We start from the raw sequence: 24,751 nt of genomic DNA on the forward strand, positions 1-24,751 counted from the left end.
TATCTTGCTCAAAAGGCACAGCAAGCTGCTCTGCCAAGAAATTCTTTCTGCTCTGCAGGCCCCAGGGTAAGGAGAGTACCTTAGGAGAGTACCAGTTATCTTGAAATCCCTCTTAGCAGCATCTGAATTTGTAGTGGTCTCAGAGTCCTGGTCACACATGGCCTGCCTTGGCCAGAGCCTGCTGTGTGGGATGAGACCAGATGCACAACTCTCGGATCATCTTATTCTTCCCTTTCTTATTAGCAAAGCTTCAGCTTCACAGTGGGAACAGAAAAGACCCTCCTCTAAGCCTGCATTGGAAGGGAGGCTCCAAGAAAGCACTTCAGCACCCTTTAGGAGTCCTGCAGGACTCTGGGCACCTGCCACATTAGTAGAATGAGAGATGAGGTTCATGGGGGACCTCTGGGAGCCCAGGTTGCATATCCAGTGGTCAGTGTGAGAGGAAACCCAGTGCTTTGGGCCATTCCAGCCCTAATGCTCTCTCCCTCTTTTGCTGCCCACTGATGAGCAGAATAAGTTATCAATTCACTGTCCCCTTGTCCTGCACCATGCCCCAGGAGAGGGTAGGGGATGGGCATGGGGATATTAAGGCACTTCTGAGGCTCTGGCTGTTACTTGAACACACTGAGCAAGGCATCTGAACAGGGAGGGCTGTGTTGAGTTGTGTAAGTACAGCAGGATGGTGCCATGGAGCCCATTGCTCTCATTGGGAAGAAGGAACCTGACTCCCAGTGTCATGGGCAGCTTGTCCTGGAAGAAAAAACAGCCCAGAAGCTTTGGCTTGGAAGAAAAGAGGATGGGCATCAGGCCAGGGTGTTTGTGCAGTGCACACAGCCCATGGCCCTTGCCTTCCCTGTCTCTTCTGAGAAGCCTGTGATGATGCTACTGAGCTGCTGTGTGCAGGGCTGCTGTGCCTGGGGCCAGGAGCCCCCGTAATGGGCTGGGCTCTGCAAAAGCTGCCGAGAAGCTGCACTGAGAAGCCAGGCTGGGGCCAGTGCCCCCACTCTCGCTCCTGCTGCCTCCGTCCCTGTCTCAGGGTGTCTGGCTTTGGTTTCTGCTTGCCAAGCAAGGCACGGGCAGCCGTGCTGTGCGCGTCTGCTGGCTTGGCGCCCTGCAGTGTGGATTTGGCACGAGTCCATTCCCATCCTGCTTCCCTTGCGCCGTGCTCAGCCAGAGGCTGGACTGCGACGGGGAGCCGTGTGGTGGAACCTATCGAGCGAGGGCACTGTCACCGGCCGTTCATGTCGCCTGCAGCCGCCCCCTGGTCCGGCACCGCCGCTGGGACCCCAGTCCACAGGCGGGCACCGGCCCCTCGTGCTGCTGGGCTCGGCTCGGTTCCGGCTGGGCTGCTGCCCGGCTCGGCTCGGTTTGGCTGAACTCGGCTGAGCTCGGTTCGGCCCGGTTGAACTCGGCTCGGCTGAACTCGGCTCGGCTCGGCTGAACTCGGCTCGGCTCGGCTAAACTCGGCTCGGCTGAACTCGGCTCGGCTCCGGAGGCAAGGACAGTCGGCGGTCGCGGCGGGGCCTGTGGCCGTGCCGGGGCCCGTGGCCGTGCCGGGGCCCGTCCACTTCAGCGGCGGCGCGCACTGACAGAGAGGGCAGGGGAGCTGAGGCGGTGGCGGCATCTCCCCTCTCGCCTGCCGGGGCGCTAGGCCGGCGTCCGCAACGGGTCCCGGCCTTCTCCCAGCACCCGGGGGGTCCTTCCTCTCCCCCACAGCTTGGCGTCGGTCACGGACAACGGCACGGTACTGCCTTGGGGCAGCCCCGGGAGCGAGAGGCCCGTGAAGCTCCAGGGCCGCCGGGAGCACCGTTCAGAGCAGCGCGGCTGCAGGCTGCGCGGCGTCAGCTCGATCCTGTCCGCTGCTCGTGCTGCTGACACCCGGTTCCACCGAACCGCACGGTCCGGTGATGTTCCCGGCAGGCGGGAGGTGCTGCAGGAGGGGTGTTCGCTCTGCACGTTTCCTCTAGGGCAACAGCTGCTTTCATCTTTTGTTGTGTGACAGGAGAGAGGTGGTGAAGATTTGGTAATTTCCTGTTGACTCTCCTCCTTCCCTAGGCTGGCATTCAGGGAGGAAGATGCCATTGAAACCATTTACCTGTCCGTTACCTGAAACAAGGTTTCTTCACGCAGGCAGGCGTGTGTACAAGTTTAAAATCCGATATGGCCACTTCAGCAGGTGAGCATGGTAAAGCTGCCAAAGCAACCTGCAGTCTGATGGCAGCATGTAGCAGCGAGTTAAGATCAAACCCTAAATTCAGATCTCGGGAGCTCCTCATTTCCTGCCTGCTTTCACAGACACTGAAAGTAGTCACTTAAAAGCTGCTCCTGCACTTTCCCATGCTGGGTATTGGCCTGAGAGTGTAAATTGAGCTGTAAAAATGCTCTCATTTCACTGCCTTATGTGGAGTTTGTGCTGCAGTAGGAGAAGGGGCTGCTTTTCCTGACAGTATTTTGAATTTTCTAAGTGTTTAAGTGAGAAGCTCCCCAGCCTTTGCAGTTATTCAACCCCTACACCCCACACAGTCACTCAGTCACTGCCCCACAGTGGGATGAGAGAGAGGATCCTGGAAGATAAAAGTAAGAAAACCCATGGGTTGATATAATGACAATTTAATAAGTAAAGCAAAGGCATGTGCACAAGCAAAGCAAAATGAGGCATTCATTCACTGCTTCCACCGGCAGGCAGGTGTTTAGAGCCATCTCCAGGCGACATCACTCTTAACTGTTATTTGGGAAGACAAATGCCGTAACACAGCTGAATGTCTCCCTTTCCTCCTTCTCCCCTCCCAGTTTTACTGCTGAGCATGACGTCCATCCTGTGGTCTGGCATATACCTGGGGTCAGCTGGGGTCAGCTGTCGCAGCCTTGTCCCCTCCCAACTCCTTGTGCAGCTCCACTGAACTCACACAGATAGCCAGTATGAGGAGCAGAACAGGCCTTGTTGTTGTGTATGCACTGCTCAGCAGTACCTAAACCATCCCTGTGTTATTAACACTGCTGCCAGCAGGAATCCAGAACATAGCCACATCCAAGCTACTATGGAGAAAATTAACAGTGAATCCTAGTCAGAAGCAGCACCGCCTTGGAGAGTATGGACTTGTTTCTTGGGCTGTCTGCTTTTAGCAATGTGCCTTTCGCTGGCCTTGTAATCTGGCGCTCAAATGTGGATGCTCCTTTGGAAGCTCTCTGTGGCTGTTGGCAGATGTCTGTTGTGTTCTCAGGAATTTTTCTCTCAAGGTTCCCTTTCCGCTGCCTCCTTCATATGTGTTTGTGATGAACCTGTCTTGTTTTGAAACAAGAGCGAGCCTCTCCTGCAGGCAGAGGGGCTGAGCAGGATTTTCAGGATAACTGCTCCTCTCAGTTTCTAGAGGCACTGTAGTGAGAAGTGAAGGGAGGGTATTTTGGTCTGTGGTACTTCTGGCATGTAAGAAAAAGGAAGGAAAACTGCCTTTGGTGTGCTGGGGACAATGAATTGGAGGGTTGTGGGAGGTAACATTTGTGTGGTAAGCCTCAAATAGGAAGTTGGGGTTAGTAGCCAGCAAAGTAACTAAAGCACAAGATGGGAAAGATGTAAAACATGTAAAGAGGGTAATCTTTTACAGGTAAAAAGGCTATCCCTGAGGAATCTGTTTGAGTGTGCTCGTCAGACACAGAGATGAAGGGCAGGTGCTTTGCAAGTGGGCAAAACCTTGACCAGCTCACTAAAAGAGTTCTGGAGTTTTAATTTGAGAGAGGACTCAGAATCCTGGACATTGTGATCTGTAATCACAGAAGTTTGAGCTGTTCTGACAGCATCATGGCGAAAAGGCTGTCTCTAGACGTGAAGCTACATGAAATCTCTTGCTACGCTTGTCTCCTTTTTCCTTTGTGGAAGTAGGCTGGGTCTTTGAAATGCTGTTGCATTACTTTATTTTGGGATGAAGTAGAACACCATTGTTTCTTAGCTTTGCTTGTTAGCATTTTTCCTGGAACAGTGTCACATACAGGAGGATTAACCTTCCTCCTTGTTTTGTTCTCTTGTTCACTTTGGAAAGGAAGATGTGTTGTCTGTCTTGTGGTGTTGTGTGGTGTTCAGAAGATACTTGAAATGTTGCTCTTGTCTGTAACTAAGCTCTTTCCCTCAGTGTAATCCCTTTGGAAGGCTCCGCTAGTAGTGTGCGGATGTTTCTGAAGAGCCTGTGGGTGTTTGATCTGGTGGTCAAGAGAGTGCTGCCTTTGTCTGAGTGAGTCTGTCTTTACCCCTGCATGTCTCGTGTGCATTGCAATTCATTGGCAGGAGGTGAGACTTTTGAAGGACCTTTTGTGTTTCACATTAATTTCTGGAATTGGCAGTGAGCTTGTCAAGTCTGTCTTCATGTCTTCATGTCAACATGGTCCAGTATAGCAAAAGCAACTCCTTGTACAGCAAAACTTGTGAAACTTCCTCACTGTGTCATGGCTGTGGTGAGTGGGGGTGCTTATTCAGAGCATCTGGATTCACTCCCAGCTCCTAAGAGAGAGTGAAGGAGAAAGTCCTGACTGCATATATACACAGAATCCCAAGGGTTGGAAGGGACCTCAAAAGATCATCTAGTCCAACCCCCCTGCAAGAGCAGGGTAACCTACAGTACATCACACAGGAACTTGTCCAGGCGGGCCTTGAATATCTCCAGTGTAGGAGACTCCACAACCCCCCTGGGCAACCTGTTCCAGTGCTCTGTCACTCTTACAGTAAAGAAGTTCTTCCTGATGTTAACGTGGAACTTCCTATGCTCCAGTTTACACCCATTGCCCCTTGTCCTATCACTGGATATCACTGAAAAAAGCCTAGCTCCATCATCCTGACACCTACCCTTTACATATTTGTAAACATTGATGAGGTCACCCCTCAGTCTCCTCTTCTCCAAGCTAAAGAGACCCAGCTCCCTCAGCCTCTCCTCATAAGGGAGATGTTCCACTCCCTTAATCATCTTTGTGGCTCTGCGCTGGACTCCTTCAAGCAATTCCCTGTCCTTCTTGAACAGAGGGGCCCAGAACTGGACACAATATTCCAGATGCGGCCTCACCAAGGCTGAGTAGAGGGGGAGGAGAACCTCTCTTGACCTACTAACCACTCCCTTTCTAATGCACCCTAAGATGCCATTTGCCTTCTTGGCCACAAGAGCACATTGCTGGCTCATGGTCATCCTCCTATCCACCAGGACCCCCAGGTCCCTTTCCCCTTCGCTACTTTCCAGCAGGTCAACCCCCAACCTGTACTGGTACATGGGGTTGTTCTTCCCCAGATGCAAGACTCTACACTTGCCCTTGTTAAATTTCATCAAGTTTCTCCCCGCCCAACTCTCCAGCCTGTCCAGGTCTCGCTGAATGGCAGCACAGTCCTCTGGTGTGTCAGCCACTCCTCCCAGTTTTGTGTCATCAGCAAACTTGCTGAGGGTGCACTCAGTTCCCTCATCCAGGTCATTGATGAAAATATTAAACAGCACCGGTCCCAGCACCGACCCCTGAGGGACTCCACTAGTCACAGACCTCCAGCTAGATTCTGCGCCATTGACCACAACTCTCTGCCTTCTTCCTTTCAACCAGTTCTCAATCCACCTCACTACTTAATCGTCAAGCCCACACTTCTTTAGCTTATCTATGAGGATGCTGTGGGAGACAGTATCAAATGCCTTACTGAAATCAAGAAAAACTACATCTACCGCTCTACCATCATCCCTCCACCTAGTCACTTCCTCATAGAAGGCTATAAGGTTGGTCATACATGACTTCCCCCTCATAAAACCATGTTGGCTGTTCTTAATGACCCCCTCATCCTTGATATGCCTAGTGATGGAGTCAAGAATAAGTTGTTCCATCACCTTTCCAGGGATGGAGGTAAGGCTGACCGGTCTATAATTACCCGGGTCCTCCTTCTTGCCCTTCTTATAGATTGGTGTGACCTTTGCCATCCGCCAATCCTCAGGCACCTCGCCCGTTTCCCACGACTTACCAAAGATGATGGAAAGTGGCCTAGCAATGACCTCCGCCAGCTCCCTCAGCACCCGTGGGTGCATTCCATCCGGACCCATCGATTTACAGATGTCCAGATTGCATAGCTGATCCCTAACCCAATCCTCATCTACCAAAGCAAACTCCTCCTTTGTCCTGACTCCTTCTGGGGCTATAGAAATCCGGGGCCCTCCGGGAGAGTCTGCAGGAGTAAAGACAGAGGCAAAGAAGGCATTCAGCACCTCTGCCTTCTTTATATCCTCTGTCTCCAGGGCACCCACTTCGTTCAGCAGTGGGCCTATATTTCCTCTTGTGTTAGTTTTATTTGCTATGTATTTGAAGAAGCCCTTCCATAGCCTTATGTCCAAAGCAATGCTATCAGTCTGCCTGCAGATTTGGGAAGTGAAACTCCTTTTGCCTGCAATAAGATGATGACTAATCTGAGGCCAGGTTCCCAAAAGAACATTGACAGAGTCACAAGAGCTGATCATAATGCTGATCATCTACACATGCATATTGCTAGAGCGAGGTCAATTTCACTGAAGGTCTCCTGAATTCCCAGAAAAAAACAGGAAACGATGAAGGTTCTTCCCTTCTTCAAAGATGAGACTGTTTCTGCGTCTCTACACTCCAGCTTAAAACTCACCCCCTCTTCCCCAGCCCCGCAACGCAAGCAATGAATGGCCTGCAGTCAGATGGCAGGCCTGACATCCTTGTCAGCAGACCCTGAATGGATGTTCTTCCCATGCTCTTCATCATTACAACGTGCCTTCTTGAATCATAGTTCTGTTTTCCTGCTGATCCATGAAGACTTTGTGACCACAGCATAAGTCTTGGGTGGGTGATACCTGTCCTGCTGTAGTGCGCTGCAGGAAAGGAATGTAATTCCTTTCATTAACTTATGCCGTAGCAGGCAAGGAGAGAGACTTTCTGAAGAGGAAGGAAAGCTCTCATCTCTGACCAAGTTCTGGCTGGGGACCCTAAATGTGGAGGATATGAGAATGGCTGCTTACTAAGCCATGTACCAGAGAATGCTTGCTTACTAAGCCGTGTACCAGAGAATGCTTGCATGGCGTAATTGCTTGCACTCCACTTATTTGCTTATTTCCAAGTGACATTTGTGTGATTTCTTTACTTTCTAATGTGTTTGGATTTTCTGTAAGACTTTCTCCTTCTGCATTTTATTGTTGGCTAACACCTCACAGCAAACAACTTCTGAGAAGCTGACCTACGAAGGATGTAACTAATATTTGGGAACACAGTTTGTTGCAGGCAGTACACAACTCCTAGCATCCAATGCTGTGAAGGCCTGTTCCTCTGCCGGTTTGCACCGTGGGGGTGATTAAGAGGCATGTCCTGCCAGTTCCTACTTGTGGTCCCTTGAGCAGAAGGGCATCGTGATAGGCTGGAAGACAGAGGTGCTGGTTTGAGGGCACCTTGTCAGAAAACAACCCTAGAGGTTACTGAGAATTGATTGGAAAGATCTGGTCTCCCACAAAATACAAATGGGCACAAAATTCACAAGAAAAGTCCTTGTGGAATAGTGGAGAAGGAATTAATCTGCTCACTGAGTATTTTCTCTGTGCAATGAGAATGATGTTTTTTGTTGTTTAAACTTTACAACAAAGATAGCTCTGTTTCTTTTTGATTGGGGTGGGACTAACTCTCTGTTTGTTTCACAGTACTCCTGATTTCAACAACATGGAAAGTGCTGTCAAGGAGTTAGAGGTAGGAAATGAAGCAGGTTCACAGAAACTGAGCTGAAAGTTCAGCTGAGCAAATCTTTTGTTTGTTATTTGACTGAGGACATTTTGTAAGATGCAGTGCTTTGAGTGAGAGTGATGGGGAACCTCTCTGGAGAGTATAATGGTAAAAAAGTGATAAAAATGAAAACTGTCCTCCACAGGCAGCGTTAGCATAGAAGACAATTGAAATATCTCAAAGAAGCTAGACTGTTAGCATTAGACAAATGAAAATGCCTATTTGTTGAGTGAGTTGCCCCCATTCCTCTCTGATTCCTGTTCAGATTAATCCTGCAGTAGCACTCGCCCATGGTTTTGCTCTCAGTCCCAGACCTGACTACTGCTTTTAAGTTCTCAGACTTGACTAGTTGTCAACACCCCCTGGTTTTCCAGGAGCTGTGTCAGTACTGGTGAGCTAGCTTGACAGAGACTGATCTAATGCTCAGTTGCACATGCTTTCCTCCTGATTGTGGAGCTACTGGAATCAGTGGTGGCTCTTTTAATGGTGCCATTACTTTGCGACCAAGCTTGGTGACAACTGTTACTGTCATCTTCCTGAGACGGAAGGCCCTGCCCTTCCTGAGGAAACGAGCAACTCTATTGCCTGCTTAAAAGCGCTCCTGTTACTTCATTAAAAAAAGTCTTCACAGTACAGTAATAGCATTACAAATATTATTGAAGAAAATGTGTGGGTTTAACTGATACAGGAAATCAATGGTTTGGGTTTTGGTGGGGTTTTTTTCATTTTTGAAAAGTACTGAAAGGTATTACCAGAAAAAGTTTCCCATTTTTGAAGCAGGGTTTTGTTGGGGCAGAATTACAGTTCCTGTTCATCGAATTGGGTCAATATCCAGAAAAAGGGGAATATGTTTATATTTTAAAACAGGTCAATACTGCATGTGTTTTCCTGGTAAAAAGAGAATTCTTAAATTGTAAACTTGTAAATTGTAAAACTTGTTAAATTGAAAAGCACACCTCCACCCTCTGTAGTAATGGTTGTGTTAATTCAAGATTAAGACATTCACTCACTTTGATTTTGATGAGCCTGTTAGTGCAGTTCATTTTAAGGTGATGGGCGAAGAAGGGGATGAGGAAAAGCAAAATATCTAGAACCTGCTGTTCCATGATTTGTGCAAATTAATTTTAAATTTTTCCCAAGCCTCAAAACTGTACTTGATGGTGGAATTGTGGCTGTACTCTTAATATTCTTCACTTTTTTTTGGCCTCTCCAGGAAGCAATTCGAGTAATCCTTGGAAATCTTGATGATTTGCATCCATTTTCTACAGACCACTTCACTATTTTCCCATGTATCCTTTTTTACCTACTCGTCAAAGAAATGACGTGTGTCTGTGGGGCATTGCTGAATTTAATGTTCATGTCCAAAAGCATGCAGGTCTTTAGCTGGAGTACAACCGCTTTGAACTTTGAAGCATTATGTTAGCTGAAGATCCTCCTCAGTTTTTGCCTTTACCAGAGGTACCAGTGGTTTCAGAAAGTCAGTAAAATGTAAGATGCTCCTCACAGGCTCGGTAGGAGAGAAGACTGCAGTAGTTTTCTTGCAAGGTACATTGGGATTAAATTACATCCATGAGCCTCTGAGGATCGATTGTACCTGCAAAGGTGTCCTCAGTCTGTAAAGGAAGAAGTTAGCTTGAACCTGAGAGACTAGGATAATATTCCCATGAAGTCTTGCGTTGCCTAAAGGGATGTTGAATATAAAAGTTGTTTCTTGGGTGGGAGTGAATGTGAATATATGCTTACGTACCCACACAGGTGACTGAGAGGAGCAAAAGTCACCTCACAGAGTGAGTTGTACTAGAAGTAGTTAAGCTGAGAGCTGGAAGACTTAAAGCAGGCTTTTGAACACACAAATCCTGCAGGATTGTCACTCAGTTATCTGGGTCACCTCTTCAATGTAGTCTTTGAAGTCTAGGCGTGAAAGTGAAACAAATGTCCTCCACCCAGTATTCACCGTATTTTATTCTTCCCACTTACTCCTTTAGGACCAGCCACCAGCTTTTTTCTTTCTCCTCTAAACCTTGCAGTGGTGATACCTGCTGTCAAAAGACAGGAGTGTAAAAGCTTTGTGCCATAGCACAGCATCAGCATGTAGAAGCTAGTTTTTGAATATTCTCACATGCAGGTTTTGTTGTTACAAATTTCATTTTGACAATTTGTATCTGCTCCCTCATACATGTGTTCAGTATGGTCTGACTTTAGAAGCTTTACAAGAGGACATTGTCAGAACTCCTGCTCCTTTGAAATGTTAGTGCTATGTTCTTAAGTCTTATCATCATTCTCAGATTTGAGTAAATGGGAGAGAGTATCGAAGATGAGATTTAAACATGAGAATGTCCATCTTGTGCCTTATCCCTACATTTGCACTATGTATCTAGAACTGAACTCATATTGGCAAAACGTACCTTGTGGTAAGTCTGTATGGGTATGTTTGCATAATTTCTGGAACCATCTATGATCTTTGTCTTTTCCCTTTCCCTTTCCGTTCCTCTACTGTGCCTTTGAATTAGAGGGAGCAAAGCTGTGTGCAGTATGGCTGTAGTATGGATTTGAAACAGAGCAGACCAGTGTGTATTGCTTTTCTAAAACTTCCTGAATCTCTTTACCTTTTCTGTCACTGCTCACTCTTCAGCTAGTATTTCTATGAAGCAGTGTCCAGTGGTTCCCAACCTTCATTCTTTAATGTCAGTGGCTGGGCTGGGGCCAGCACATGTCTATGGAACACTTTTTTCTTCCTTGGGGTTGATTACTTCTGTTGACATTGAACTTCACACTCTTTGTTTCTGTTTTCCCAATGAAAGAATGTATTTTTCTAAATAATGATAGTAATAATGGGAATAATGTTTTCTGTAAAATTAGCAAATGCTGTCACCTCCCTAGTGTCTTGTTTTCCAGTTTTCTATGAATTTCCTGAACAGCCTCAGGCCCCAGCTGACACCTCTGTGGGACTCTACATTTAACCTCCTCTGTTGTGAAAACTGAGTGTTTATTCTTACTATTTCCTGTTCTGGTTATTGGTCCCTGGAAAAAGCTGCTGTTTTTTCTTACGACTGCTTAGTAGATATTCTTGTCCCCTTTATAAAATGGACAAGTCATTTCTTAGTCTCACCTATTTGCTTGTGTGTAGCATCCACTACCAAAAAGACCTTGTTTGGATTTAAAAACTTCTAAACATGGAGAATTCACTCCCTTCCCTGTACACCTTGCCCCAGTGTTTAACTGCCCTTTCCACATAGCTATGCAATGCTTCTATTCTACAGTTATGCACAGCATAATGTGCTGTTACTTTCGGGCACTGAAACATGTATGGATCCTATGCATCAAAGTGGAGTGACCAATATTCTGTGGAGTCTATGCTTCAGCTGTCCTTGCATCTTCCACCTGCCGCACAGAACACAGGTGCTAACAGTTTTTCAGTACCTTCTGCTCTTCTGAAGACTCCTTGGACTTCTTCAAGAAAAGCAGCTTTCCCCATCCCATCAACATGTGGTATTCATAGCCAGGAATTCTAGTTCTGAAAGAGCTGTATTTGCAGTTTTTCAATGTCACCATCTCGTATACTAAGTCCAGTATAATTTCTAAGTAGTTTGTCTTGTTCTCAGAAAGTGGGGTGCAATGCAAAGATGTCCTTTTAAGATGGTTAAAGAATGTCCAGCCTAAATATTCACCAAATTTTGTAATATTTCTGTTACAGGTAAAGAAGTAAACAAGGGCAGTGATGAGCTTGTAAGTCGTGTGTGTGGTTTTGTCCTGTGGTTTGTTTGTCTTTTAAGTTATATTCTGAATAGCTTGGAGGAACATGATATAATATATAAGCAATGCTGTGGTTCTCCTGTTTCTAGGTGTCAGGCAGGCAATGTTAGGTGGCACTGAATTCTCACCTAGAACCATCCGAGTTGAGAGCAATCTTTCTGTCAGTTCCATCAGAGTCTGAATGAAGGACCCAAGAGTCCTGTTGGCTGCAGCTAAATGTGTTTTCTGCAAGTCTGAGCTGAGCTGTCAAATGGTTTCTTTCAGAGTCTGTGAGAGTCTATAGAAGAATTAAATAGTTTCCTGTGTGCTGCCTGTGTCAGAAGCAACAATGTTAAGCTTATTTGGAAATTTTTTGTTTAGTGAGGGCTCAGAGTAGGCTTGTTTTCAATATGGGAAGTGTCTGGAGATGGAGTGAGTTAGTGAAGGCGTTCTGTCCAAAATGCCCAAACAAAAATCCCCCTCACCCTCCTGGCACTGCATTCCTGCTGATTATATCCTAGGCCCTCTTCTGAAGATGGAGCAGAAGGGATGTCCTGGGGAGCAGTATTTCCTGTTTAACACCATTGAGCATAATTCTCTGGATGGCCTCTCAGTGCTTATCTTCTGTTTGAATAAGGTTGCTCACTTTTTATTCTGGACTAATTTTTTGTTTTTCACTGTATGAACATGAACAATTTTGCAAAACATGAATGTGTATTAACTCTGAGTTCTGTTCTAAAATAGAAAAGTCAACATCAAATTTTACCAATGCCAATTTTGCAATGTTTTGAAGGTGAAGAGAAGAAATGAAGTGTCAGAAAGTACTGCAGGGCAAGCATCAGTGAATGGGAGAAGAGTGGAAGTCCAAGCAGAGACCTCATGCCCACAGTCAGGTATCGACAGGTCAGTTAACTACAAAATAGTCTTCCAGGGCACATATCAGTATTTTTAATGTCTCATGTACCTTTCTCATATTTCACTCCTGTGTAATCCTTTGCCCCATTTTTCTTCTTCCTTCTCTTCCATAGGTGACAGGCTCTAAGCAGCATTGCCCATACTTGCAGAAAAGTTGTCCTATGTTTTCAGGCTCCCATGCTGTTAACTAGAGGTCTCCCTGTTTATCTCCTTTGTCTTAACTTTATCTATAGAATCACAGTGGGATGAGAACTCGGCAGCTGGCTTGCAAACCTAAGCCAGGGATGACAAGGAAAGAACTGCCAACAGTTTTCTAGCTGCAACCCAGCCTGTTCCTCTGAGTGGGCTGATGGATGCTGCCTCTCAGCTTGAGGCTGAGATCTCTATCTGTTGATTTCACAGACTCATTGAGGTTGGATGGGACCTTTGATATCATCAAATCCAAGCCCTCCTGCTCGAGCAGGGTCATCCAGAGCAAATTGCCCAGGACGTGTCCCTTTGGGTTTTGTGCAGACTTCAAGGGTGGAGACACCACAACTTCTGTGGGCACCTGGCTGCAGTGCTTGACCACAGCTGCAGTCACAAAGGGAGCCCAGTCTGGGCAGAGCACACAGACTGGCCTCAGCAGCCCTGAGCAGAGGGGAAGGGTCACCTCCCTTGAGCTGTTGGCAAAACTCTTCCTAGTGCAGCTGTAGATGCTGTTAGCCTCCTTCAGCATGAGGGTGCAATGTTGGCTTATGCTGGATAACTTCAAGCTTGGTCCTTGATTGCGGAAGATCAACGGACAGCACGCTGATTAATGTAATCAGAAACTGACGTTTATTCACTTCAGAGCACTGCCTCTTATAGCTTCCAAGCTTGGTCATGCGCTTAAGCTTTACAATGATTGGTTTCTACACATAATGCAAAGACAGCTGATTAGTTCCTTCTTCAGCATCCGGGAGTTGTTTCCCTCCTGCAGAACTTTCACATACGTGGCCACAACTTTGCCCTGAGGTAACCTGTGAACTAGGCCTTTAGTCGTTATTACAACCTCTAACCAATGGCTCACTCACATGCCCATTGTTTGTTAAAAAGCTCTCAACACTTGGTTGCCTCTTTGAGGTAGGCCCATTATTAGTTACAGTCTAGCAGGCTTCTTTCTTTCATAGAGTGTAACTTTTAAAAACAGGAAATTCCTCTGTTCACAAGTGTGTGGCAGAGAATCCCAGATCCAACACTGTGATCAGAAGTGTTTGTTCTCACCTTTCCACTTCCACAGCCAAGTCAAATCATCTCACAGAATCACAGAATCACAGAATCCCAAGGGTTGGAAGGGACCTCAAAAGATCATCTAGTCCAACCCCCCTGCAAGAGCAGGGTAACCTACAGTACATCACACAGGAACTTGTCCAGGCGGGCCTTGAATATCTCCAGTGTAGGAGACTCCACAACCCCCCTGGGCAACCTGTTCCAGTGCTCTGTCACTCTTACAGTAAAGAAGTTCTTCCTGATGTTAACGTGGAACTTCCTATGCTCCAGTTTACACCCATTGCCCCTTGTCCTATCACTGGATATCACTGAAAAAAGCCTAGCTCCATCATCCTGACACCTACCCTTTACATATTTGTAAACATTGATGAGGTCACCCCTCAGTCTCCTCTTCTCCAAGCTAAAGAGACCCAGCTCCCTCAGCCTCTCCTCATAAGGGAGATGTTCCACTCCCTTAATCATCTTTGTGGCTCTGCGCTGGACTCCTTCAAGCAATTCCCTGTCCTTCTTGAACAGAGGGGCCCAGAACTGGACACAATATTCCAGATGCGGCCTCACCAAGGCTGAGTAGAGGGGGAGGAGAACCTCTCTTGACCTACTAACCACTCCCTTTCTAATGCACCCTAAGATGCCATTTGCCTTCTTGGCCACAAGAGCACATTGCTGGCTCATGGTCATCCTCCTATCCACCAGGACCCCCAGGTCCCTTTCCCCTTCGCTACTTTCCAGCAGGTCAACCCCCAACCTGTACTGGTACATGGGGTTGTTCTTCCCCAGATGCAAGACTCTACACTTGCCCTTGTTAAATTTCATCAAGTTTCTCCCCGCCCAACTCTCCAGCCTGTCCAGGTCTCGCTGAATGGCAGCACAGTCCTCTGGTGTGTCAGCCACTCCTCCCAGTTTTGTGTCATCAGCAAACTTGCTGAGGGTGCACTCAGTTCCCTCATCCAGGTCATTGATGAAAATATTAAACAGCACCGGTCCCAGCACCGACCCCTGAGGAACTCCACTAGTCACAGACCTCCAGCTAGATTCTGCGCCATTGACCACAACTCTCTGCCTTCTTCCTTTCAACCAGTTCTCGATCCACCTCACTACTTGATCGTCAAGCCCACACTTCTTTAGCTTATCTATGAGGATGCTGTGGGAGACAGTATCAAATGCCTTACTGAAATCAAGAAAAACTACATCTACCGCTCTACCATCATCCCTCCACCTAGTCACTTCCTCATAGAAGGCTATAAGGTTGGTCATACATGACTTCCCCCTCATAAAACCATGTTGGCTGTTCTTAATGACCCCCTCATCCTTGATATGCCTAGTGATGGAGTCAAGAATAAGTTGTTCCATCATCTTTCCAGGGATGGAGGTAAGGCTGACCGGTCTATAATTACCCGGGTCCTCCTTCTTGCCCTTCTTATAGATTGGTGTGACCTTTGCCATCCGCCAATCCTCAGGCACCTCGCCCGTTTCCCACGACTTACCAAAGATGATGGAAAGTGGCCTAGCAATGACCTCCGCCAGCTCCCTCAGCACCCGTGGGTGCATTCCATCCGGACCCATCGATTTACAGATGTCCAGATTGCATAGCTGATCCCTAACCCAATCCTCATCTACCAAAGCAAACTCCTCCTTTGTCCTGACTCCTTCTGGGGCTATAGAAATCCGGGGCCCTCGGGGAGAGTCTGCAGGAGTAAAGACAGAGGCAAAGAAGGCATTCAGCACCTCTGCCTTCTTTATATCCTCTGTCTCCAAGGTACCCACTTCGTTCAGCAGTGGGCCTATATTGCCTCTTGTGTTAGTTTTATTTGCTATGTATTTGAAGAAGCCCTTTCTATTGTCTTTAACCCGACTAGCAAGACTGAGTTCCAAGGAGGCCTTAGCTGTCCTAATTGCCTCCCTACATCCTCTAACAACTGTCCTATATTCCTCCCAAGCGGCCAGCCCCTCCTTACATAATCCATAGATTCTCCTTTTCCACTTGAGTTTGCCCAGCAGCTCCTTGTTTAACCACGCCGGTCTCCTAGATCCCTTACTTGATTTCCTACTCATTGGGACGCTCCGATCCTGAGCTTGGAAGAAGCGGTCCTTGAATGCTAACCAACTATCTTGAGCCCCTTTACCGCCTAGTACACTTTCCCATGAGACTTCCCTTAGCAGTTGACTGAAGAGGCCAAAGTTGGCCCTTCGGAAATCCAGAACTGTGGCTTTGCTAGATATTCTATTCCTCCCACACAGGATCCTAAACTCCACCATCTCATGGTCACTGCAGCCAAGGCTGCCATTGACCGTCACCACTTCGACCAAACCCTCCTTGTTGGCGAGTACTAAATCTAGCAGCGCTGCTCTCCTAGTTGGTACGTCCACCATTTGCATTAAGAAATTATCATCAATGCACTCGAGGAACCTCCTAGACTGTGAATGACTGGCTGTGTGAGTCTTCCAGCAAATATCGGGGTAGTTAAAGTCCCCCACGACGACTAAGGCATGTAGTTGCGAGGCTACTTCCAGTTGCCTGTAGAAAGCCTCATCAACTCCTTCATCCTGATCAGGAGGTCTGTAATAGACCCCCACAACTGTATCACCCGTGCCAGTCTGCCCCTTGATTCGTACCCACAGACATTCCACTTGCTCCTCATCCGACCCCGGACAGAACTCAATACATTCTAGTTGCTCTCTCACGTAAAGAGCCACTCCACCACCTCGCTTCGCTGACCTATCTTTCCTAAAAAGGACATAGCCATCCATGACCACATTCCAGTCATGTGAACTGTCCCACCATGTCTCTGTAATTGCCACTAGATCATAACCTTTAGCCCGCACACAGACTTCTAACTCCTCCTGTTTATTCCCCATGCTGCATGCATTGGTGTACAGGCATTTCAGGGAGCCAGTCCTAGTACCCTTTTTCCCCTGCGGGACAAAGTCTAAAAAGCTATCCTTTCCCACAAGTGAAACAAGAGATTGATCGTCCTCCTTAGCCCACCGTCCTTCAATCCCTAGCATGTTCCTCTTGGGCTTGTCCCCAACAGGCCCAGTTAAATCCCCTCCCCCCTTCATAACTAGTTTAAAGCCCTGTCAATAAGCCCTGCTAACTCCTGCCCCAAAACCCTTTTTCTTCTCTGGGACTGGTGTATCCCGCCTGTCACCAGCAAACCAGGTGTCCCATACAGCAGCCCGTGACTGAAAAACCCAAACCCCTGCCTTTGGCACCAGTCACGTAGCCATACATTAACCTGCAGAGTCTTCTTATATATCCCTTCACCCTCGCTTGCAACAGGTATGGAGGCAAACACCACTTGCGCTCCAGACCCTTTAACCAGCCGTCCCAGGGCCCTGAAGTCTCTCTTCATTGCCCTTACGTTCCTCGTAATAATTTCGTCACTGCCAACCTGAAAAACCAGCAGCGGATAGTAGTCAGACGGCTGCACCAGTTCAGAGAGTTTCTTTTTAACATCTCTAATCCGAGCCCCAGGCAGGCAGCAGACCTCCCTGTGGGGTGGATCCGGTCGACAAATGGGCCCTTCTGTTCCCCTCAGAAGGGAGTCACCCACCACAATTACTCTTCTTTTCTTCTTGGTTGGGGAAGTTCTGAGGCATGGGGGTGAGTGACTAGCCCTGGGTGACTCACTAGATAAATTTGCCTCACCATCTCCATTCACCTGGCCCTGAATTTCCAAGACCTCGTATCTGTTATTCAAGGGCAATTGGGAGGGAGGAAGGGATTGTGAGGGTTTTCGCTTACCTCTCCGAGGAGGAACCTCCCTCCATCCATCCTTGTCCATTAAGCTCTCTCCTTCTGTCTGATGGTAGGAGGGAAGGGGATCCATAGCTTGTTGAACCACTTCCCTCTGCCTTTGCCTTAGGGTGTGGTTCCACCAATCTATTTCACTTTCACACTCTCTAATGGCTCTCAACCTTTCTACCTCCTCCCTCAGTTCAGCCACCTGCCTTGGATTTTCTGGGAGTGCTGTTGAGTGCTGAGCTCTGAGAATCTCCCCAGTGATACTGATCAGCTCAAAGAGCACTATTGGTGTGTGAAGCCAGGATTTGTTTTCCCCATGTGCATCACTTTGTACCTCTCTGTACAGTTTCCTCTGCTATTTTATTGCTCTCTGACTGCATCTTGTAGGGTCTTTCTGTGATTCTTTGCTACCTGCCCTTCTCTTTGTGAGGATTTGCAAGCTTTCTCACTCACTGCTCATCCGTTTCTATGTCATATAACAGTTCTTCTCCTCTTCAAGTGTTCATTAGTTTTACTGGAAAAGCAGAAAGCCTAATATGAGAACAAGTGCATGTTTTCATTTTTTAAGTGAGACTTTGAAACATGAGCACAGGTATTGATTAAGGGTACCTTGTTGGCTAGAGGTACTAAAATCCTGATACCTAATGAAATACTTGGAGTAACCATTTACAAGTTTGCTTCCTTTTTGTGACTTTTTGTAAACTCAGTTCTTATCTGGCTTTTTTTTTAGGACTGGAGCTGAGTGTGTTCACCATATGAGTAAAGCAAAACATGGATTTGAAAAGGTAGGCTATACAGTATTCAGGAAGAGCCAGCAGCTTCTTAGATTCTTAGAATCTTCTTAGATTCTTAAAGGGGCAAGAATAAAGATGCCTTCAGGTATTTCTTCTTGCCTTTTCATGTGCATCAAGACATTTGAGATTCCTGCTCAACAAACTTAGCCATGAGTTTTACAGGGAGATGGAACAAGCTTTTCTGACTGTCCAGCTACAAACTCTAGGGGTGAGCTTAGCTTCTCAGCTTCTCATAGGTGGACCTGAAGATGCCCTGCCTTGTCTTCACAACTCCAGTCCTCCTTTACCTCAGATGCCCCTTTGTGCAGAACTCCATGAAGGGCTAGCGGTGGGTGCTAACACGTTCACACTGCTTCAGTGTGAGTATTTGTCACTCCCCACCCGTGTCCTTTCATTAGGCTAGATGGCCTTGCAGGCATCTCCCTCTTCTGGAAACAGTGTCATGACTTTTCTCACCATGTCATCAGAAGGCAGACTTACAATGGGATTGTTCTAGAGGGATTGGCAGTTGCTTTCTAAACCCACTGTTCTCCCAAGGCTTTGTTAGGAGAGAAGAGTCTGTTTTAGCCCTCAGGCTGGAAGGCTACTCTGACCAAGCTGCTGTTAGGCAAACCTGTTAGGTAACAGGGTTTTCCTTAACACCGCTGTTTTCCTCCTCCTGGCTGTTGCCCATTCTCCCAAATGTCCCAGTGCATTTCATCCATTTTTTGGATACTGATAGTCATTCTAAATTTAGTTCAAATCCCTGCCACACTATCGCCTTCCTGGCCTCTTCTCCTCTCCAGCTCTTAGGAGAGTGTCTTTTCCCAGAAGACAAACTCATTCCTCTTGGAATTGTCCACAAAGGAAGCTGTCGTGGTTTAAGCCCAGCTGGTAACTCAGAACCACGCAGCCGCTCACTCACTCCCCTCCCTGCCTTCCTCCCTCTGCTCCCAGAGGGATGGGGGGGAGAATCAAAAGGATGAAACTCCCATGGGTTGAGATAAGAACAGTCCAGTAACTAAGGTATAACACAAACCACTACTGCTACCACCAATAATAATAATGGTAAGGGAAATAACAAAGGAAGAGAATACAGCCACTCACCATCCACCAACTGATACCCAGCCCAGCCTGAGCAGTGATCTTCTTGGTAACTGCCCCCAGTTTATACAGTGGGCATGACGTGCTCTGGCATGGAATACCCCTGTGGGTATTTCGGGTCAGGTGTCCTGTCTCTGCTTCCTTTCGGCTTCCCCTCCTCCCTGGCAGAGCACGGGGCTCAGAAAGTCCTTGGTCAGAGTAAACATTACTTAGCAACAACTAAAACCATTGGTGTTATCAGCATTGTTCCCAGGCTGAAAGTCAAAAACACAGCACTGCACCAGCTGCTAAGGAGGAGAAAAATGACTGCTACTGCTGAAGCCAGGACAGAAGCCCCAAGTGTTCTTTCAGAAGAGGGATTTTTATGGCTTTCTTACATTTTCAAGACAGGAAGGAGACTGCTTGGTACTCTCTCAGGAGCATTCAGTAGAGAAGAACTTCTTTAAAATGAGCAGACTAATTTTTCTCTAAAACCTGTATCACTTCCCCCCTCCCACTCCTTCCCACCCCTCAGCTTATCTTTGCAGGATTAGTGACAGGTCTTTACACAATGCCCTTCCTGGCTTCTTTCCTCAGGTGCTCCGTACACCCTCTTGGTGGGGTAAGGGTCATCCTCTGAAATGTTTTTTTATTCCCTGCTTTGTGCTAACCACTGTCCCCAGAATGCTCCTTGTATAGTGGTTGGATTTCACAAACTAATATTATAGTCCTTAAAAGCTGGAGCTCCAGATTAGCATGTTGGATCCTGAGGAATAATGTGGTAGGTGGCAGACATCACTGTGACCTCGTACTGTGTGAACTAATATGAAAGGACATGTCCTGAGCTCTTTCCAGGTAAACTGGAACTGTGATGAATGAATCACCAGTTCAGGTGAGACAAACCTTGTCCAGAACACATGCTTGTCCCTGAAATTTGCACTGGTTAGGGCAGTGAGAGGGATGGATATCCAGATGTCAAAACTGTTGTGTTTATGAATAGCTGACCAGATGTCATGAACAATGCATGAAATCATGGGCAAAGGATATTCCTTCATATGCATTTTTTTTTTAGGCTATCAGACAGGTACTCCTGTGATGTGCTTCCCAGTTGGTTGCTTTCCGTTTGGTTTCTTCTGGTTTTCAGAACAAGAAAGAAGATTAGGTTTAGGAAAAAACACATCAGTCGTTCCTGTAGTTTCTCAGGATTCTTCTGATCATTCCTCCAGGCTCTTGTTCAGTTTAGCAGCAGTGTATTACTTTGGATCAAAATCCACCTGGTGTTTTAGAGTGCAACTTTTAGAAGGGTCTTATAAAACAAGAAGGAAATCTGTCTACTCGGTACATGTAGGATTGACTTTACAGCACTGGTTCAGGAAATGGAAGTGCTGCAGCCACATGGGTGTTCAATAAATTGCATTTTCGGCTCTCATCCATCTTCTCAGCCTTCTAGGGCTATGATTTTGACAGTAGGCTGTCTGGTTGGGATGGCTGGAGTTGAGCCTGCGTGTCTTTCCACTTACCAAGTGCCCAGTGGAAGCCAAAGAAAGAATGAAAGACAGAGAGAGCCAAAAGATGTGCAGCCTGTCACTGCAGATAATTTTCCTAACTTAGTTAATGCTCTGAGACTTAACTGAAAAGATCTCAGTAGTGCAAGAGAAACACCATTGAGGAGGGGATGTATTCTGTTATCTTCTCTCTATGACAGTTATTTCTCCCTGTCTTAAAGAAGGTTCCATGCTGGTGGTGGTGTTTGTGGTCCTTCGTATTGATGATCACCTTCCTAATGGGTAATTCCTAGTTCACCTCTTGCTTCTGGCATTTCACTTTTGTCCCTTCCCTGTTTCTCCGTTTCCTATGACTGTGTGTTAGTAGGGCTAATGTCTGGGAGCTTGTATTGTCCAGTGGCTGTTACTTCCCGCAGCACCTCTGTTTATGTGTTTTCAGATCTTTGTCTATGCCATAGCTGCTGTTACTCTTTCCCTGTCTGCTGTACTGGTCTACTCAGTGAATTACAGCTAATGTTAGACCTGTGAATGTCCTGAGGAGGGAAGGTAGAAATGTATTAGTGAATAAAGTCCTCATAGTAGCAGGAAAAAGTATCATGAAACAAGAGTATAGACCTTGCCTTTTAGTTCTTAAAGCAAGAAACAAATAAAAATCTCCTGTACAATGAAATTTTACATTGTGTAACAGTTCCTGGGTTCCTTCCTTTCAGAATTCCTCAATAGAAATTGAGCGTGAGTTTAGTCCAGCATCTCTTACCATGGACTACAACCAAGTGAATTTCTGTAAGTAAGGAATTCCCAGATTGTTTCATTCACATTGGTCATATCAAATCAAAAGCTGCAAGGATTACATCATTACTAGTTTTCCTTTAAGAATCGTGCTTGGTGTTTTCTAGCAGGTGAGAGTGGGAATTAGAATGACCATAAAGCTGTAGGTCACCCATGATTTTGACTGAGGTTGTCTTCCCCCATCACAAATTCCCACCCATATAGCTGGGCTGCACAGCTTTTAGAGCTGGGCTGTCAAATGAGAGCTCATCTCCAAGTCAGCCTGCTTTGAGATTGCTTTGAAACCTGCCAGGCATTATGTTGGTCAGTCTGGAGATACCTTTCAGCCTCAGCATCTGCTGTTGGGTGCAGGGAGTGTGCAGGGAGCGAGCTTGTGTTCTTGCTGCTGTTTCTTACAGGGGGACCTGTTGTGCCTAACCGTGAACAAAGGAGAGCAACCGGTCAGGCTGAGGGTGCAGGACAGCTACTGCAGCAAATAGACCGAATGGTAAACAAAGGAGACACGGAGTTGGAAGGAAGAGGTCTCTCAGGGTTCTGGAGAAGGTACTAATACTGTGGCTGTGAGCAGATGCAGGCCGGCTGTGTCCGAGACTGTGTTGGAGACTATGCCTGACTTTGGCAGTTCAGATGATTCTGCCTTATCTTGAAGAATGGATCCCTCTTCCCTGTGGTTATACCAAAGTCTCCCAAGGCAAAGGAACGTGCAGGGGTGTCCTTTTGTCTTGTGGTAAAGTGCAACATCCCCAGTAAATATTCCTCTTCTGAGCTTTTTGGGGACTTTTTTGAGCTTTCTGACTCTTCTGAGTCTTTGGGGAAAAAGAAAACCCTCACATGAGTATTACTGACCACAGCCACAGCCCCCATACAATGTGGCTTTTATCAGATGAGGAGTGCCATCTCCAGCCCCATTTCTAAAGGACTTAAATGCTTCCCCTTCTAACAGGGCCTTCCCAGGGTGGATCTTCAGCCCCGTTAAGTACAACCTTTATTTGGCCACTTAACAACTGTGGCCTATGTAACTTTGACTCCCAGGCACCATTTTAAACCAAAATTAAAGTAACCATGCAGACAGTTGCTGGGCATTGCTGACTGAAGATTGCTCTAAAGCTTTTGAAGTTGTATCCCCCAAGAGTGGTCTGTTCACTGAGCAGTGAAAGTTGAATAGTGGCAGGAACTGTTTGGGAGTTGAATTAGTTGTGGGAGAAATGAAAGCTCTTGTGAATTGAAATGTGTGCCATTAACTGCTGAGACTCCACTGTTACAGCACAAGTTAGTTTTTATGTTTCCTCTATTCTTTCAATTTTTCTCTGTACTGTTTTGTGCTAGAGTTGTGTCTTTTGTGTGGACGTTGTTAAAATACTTAATGTGTTATCTTTGTTGTTTCCCCAGCATAATCTTGACACCACTGCAGCATCTTTTTGGTGGAAAGAACTGACCTGGAATCACTAAGTTGTGGAAAAGTAAACTTGCAGCGTGACTGTTGGGTGGGATTGTTTCCTGTGTTGTTCAGCTTTTCACATTACTTGTCTCAGCTTTGCAATGCTTTAAATGAAGTTCTACCTTTTTTAATTTTCAAATTAACATACTGGAGATGTTGGGTTAAAGTGTCTTTTTCTTCACAACCTGGAGTGTTCTGGGAAAAGAGCAACATGCTTTAAGATTCTTATCCTTGAGTGTCATAAATTGGGAATTTTGCAATTAAAAATTCTGTGAGATTCTAATAAAAATCAACTAGCATCACCCTGGGACTGTGTGGTATTTGAATCAGTCTCATGCAGGCAGAAAATGCCCTTTCCCTCCCAGAAGAAGCAGAGGTTCCTGGTATCAGATGGACTCTTGTACTATGCTTCACACCATTAAAAAAATGAAAATTGGTGAAAATATTTTTGATTATGTTCTTACCACCACACTACAAGTTGTGTAATTATTTATGCCTTCAATAAGTAGTGGGGCTGGGAGTTGAGATTTCAATTGAGATGCTCAGGCAGCTTTTTGCCATCACGCCAGTGCATTTGCAACAAACATCACTTTTCAGCCATCTCCTGAGCTAAGGCACCATAAGCATGTTACATGCACAGTGCTGGGCTCACACCTAACACCAAGTAGTTGTTACTTTGCCAGTACTCTATGTAGTACCTGAGAACACCCTCAGAAGGAGCATGTCCAGGCAGACAGACTTTCTCCTTGCAGGAGAAGACCAGGCACTGCACAGGATAGGTGCTCTCAGCTTCTCTTGCCTGCAAGAAGACTGGGAGAATTCCAGCTGTGAGCAGGCACCTCTTGCCCCAGGCAGAGGCTGACCACAAGTGACCTGTTCAGATGCAGGACAGTGCAGTGGGTCTGTCTGAGAGGATGGTTGAACCTCTTCTGCACATGAACCTGAGGAGGGAACTGTGATAAGAGATGGAAGGCCCTAAAAATGAGAACAGAAATGCCTGAGAAAAATGGAGAAAAAGAAATACATTGTTGAGGGGAGAGGAGAAAAATGCAGGAAGTCCCTTTGCTTCCATGTTTCCCGTGTCAGCAGCAGTGTCAGGGTGTCTGAGGGCTGTCTACCTACACAGCTCTGTGGCTCCCGCTCAGCTTGACTTGCAGCTCTTCTCCCCAGAGCCTTCTCCAGAGCAGAGCTGCTCCAGCCCTCGAAGCATCTCCGTGGCCCTTCTGTAGGCTCACTCCAACAGGCCCACACCCTTCTTATGCTGGGGACCCCCAAAGCTAAACACATTACCACTGGAGCGGAGGGGGAGAATTGCCTCCTTCAAGCTGCTGCTCACACCTCTTTTGCTGCAGTCCAGCACAGGCTTGGCTTTGTGGGCTGCATTGTACACTGCCGGTTCATGGTAAGCCTCTGCACCCCCAACACCCCGAGTACCTCTCAGCCTGCTCTCGACACAGCCCGGTTTCAAGCAGAGCAGCTGCAGCTCGCACAGCAACCGCGGCCTGTCACGTAACCCCCACCTTAAATAGGGACGTTGCCAGGGCAACGAAGAGATACAAGCCTCCCCCCGCCCCACCCCCGGGAGTTGGCAGCTCTTGCGAGAGCCGCCGCAAGGCGTTGGCGTTGTCAGGGCAACTGCGGGAGGTTTAAAGGCGCGGTAACGGAACGGTTGGTCCAGTGCCGAGGGCATCGGCTCGGAGGCGGCGCGGCCCGGCCCGGCCCGGCTCGGCTCGGCTCGGCTTGGCTCGGCTCGGCTCACCTCACCTCACAGCGGCAGCCCCGGCCTGTC

At 47.0% G+C, this 24,751-nt stretch overlaps 1 protein-coding gene across 4 annotated transcripts; it reads left to right on the plus strand.

The window, feature by feature from the left end:
* The first annotated feature begins 1,646 nt into the window (after positions 1 to 1,646).
* Positions 1,647 to 23,206, plus strand: MAJIN (membrane anchored junction protein). 4 transcript variants are annotated; one of them, XM_065692858.1, is made up of 11 exons: positions 1,647 to 1,899; positions 2,056 to 2,176; positions 7,653 to 7,698; positions 8,945 to 9,020; positions 10,017 to 10,142; positions 11,426 to 11,457; positions 12,257 to 12,366; positions 18,105 to 18,159; positions 20,936 to 21,017; positions 21,923 to 22,067; positions 22,914 to 23,206. In XM_065692858.1, exons 2-11 carry the CDS (start codon positions 2,076 to 2,078, stop codon positions 22,957 to 22,959), a joined length of 819 nt encoding a protein of 272 aa, XP_065548930.1. In that variant the 5' UTR covers positions 1,647 to 1,899; positions 2,056 to 2,075; the 3' UTR covers positions 22,960 to 23,206. The 4 variants fall into 4 exon arrangements, with proteins under 4 accessions (XP_065548930.1, XP_065548933.1, XP_065548932.1 ...); XM_065692861.1 differs by having other exon boundaries at positions 20,957 to 21,017; XM_065692860.1 differs by lacking the exon at positions 20,936 to 21,017 and adding an exon at positions 21,446 to 21,518.
* The last annotated feature ends 1,545 nt before the right edge of the window (positions 23,207 to 24,751 follow it).

This window comes from Lathamus discolor, chromosome 12 (genome assembly GCF_037157495.1).
Source record: "Lathamus discolor isolate bLatDis1 chromosome 12, bLatDis1.hap1, whole genome shotgun sequence".
Classification (NCBI taxonomy): Eukaryota; Metazoa; Chordata; class Aves; order Psittaciformes; family Psittacidae; genus Lathamus; species Lathamus discolor.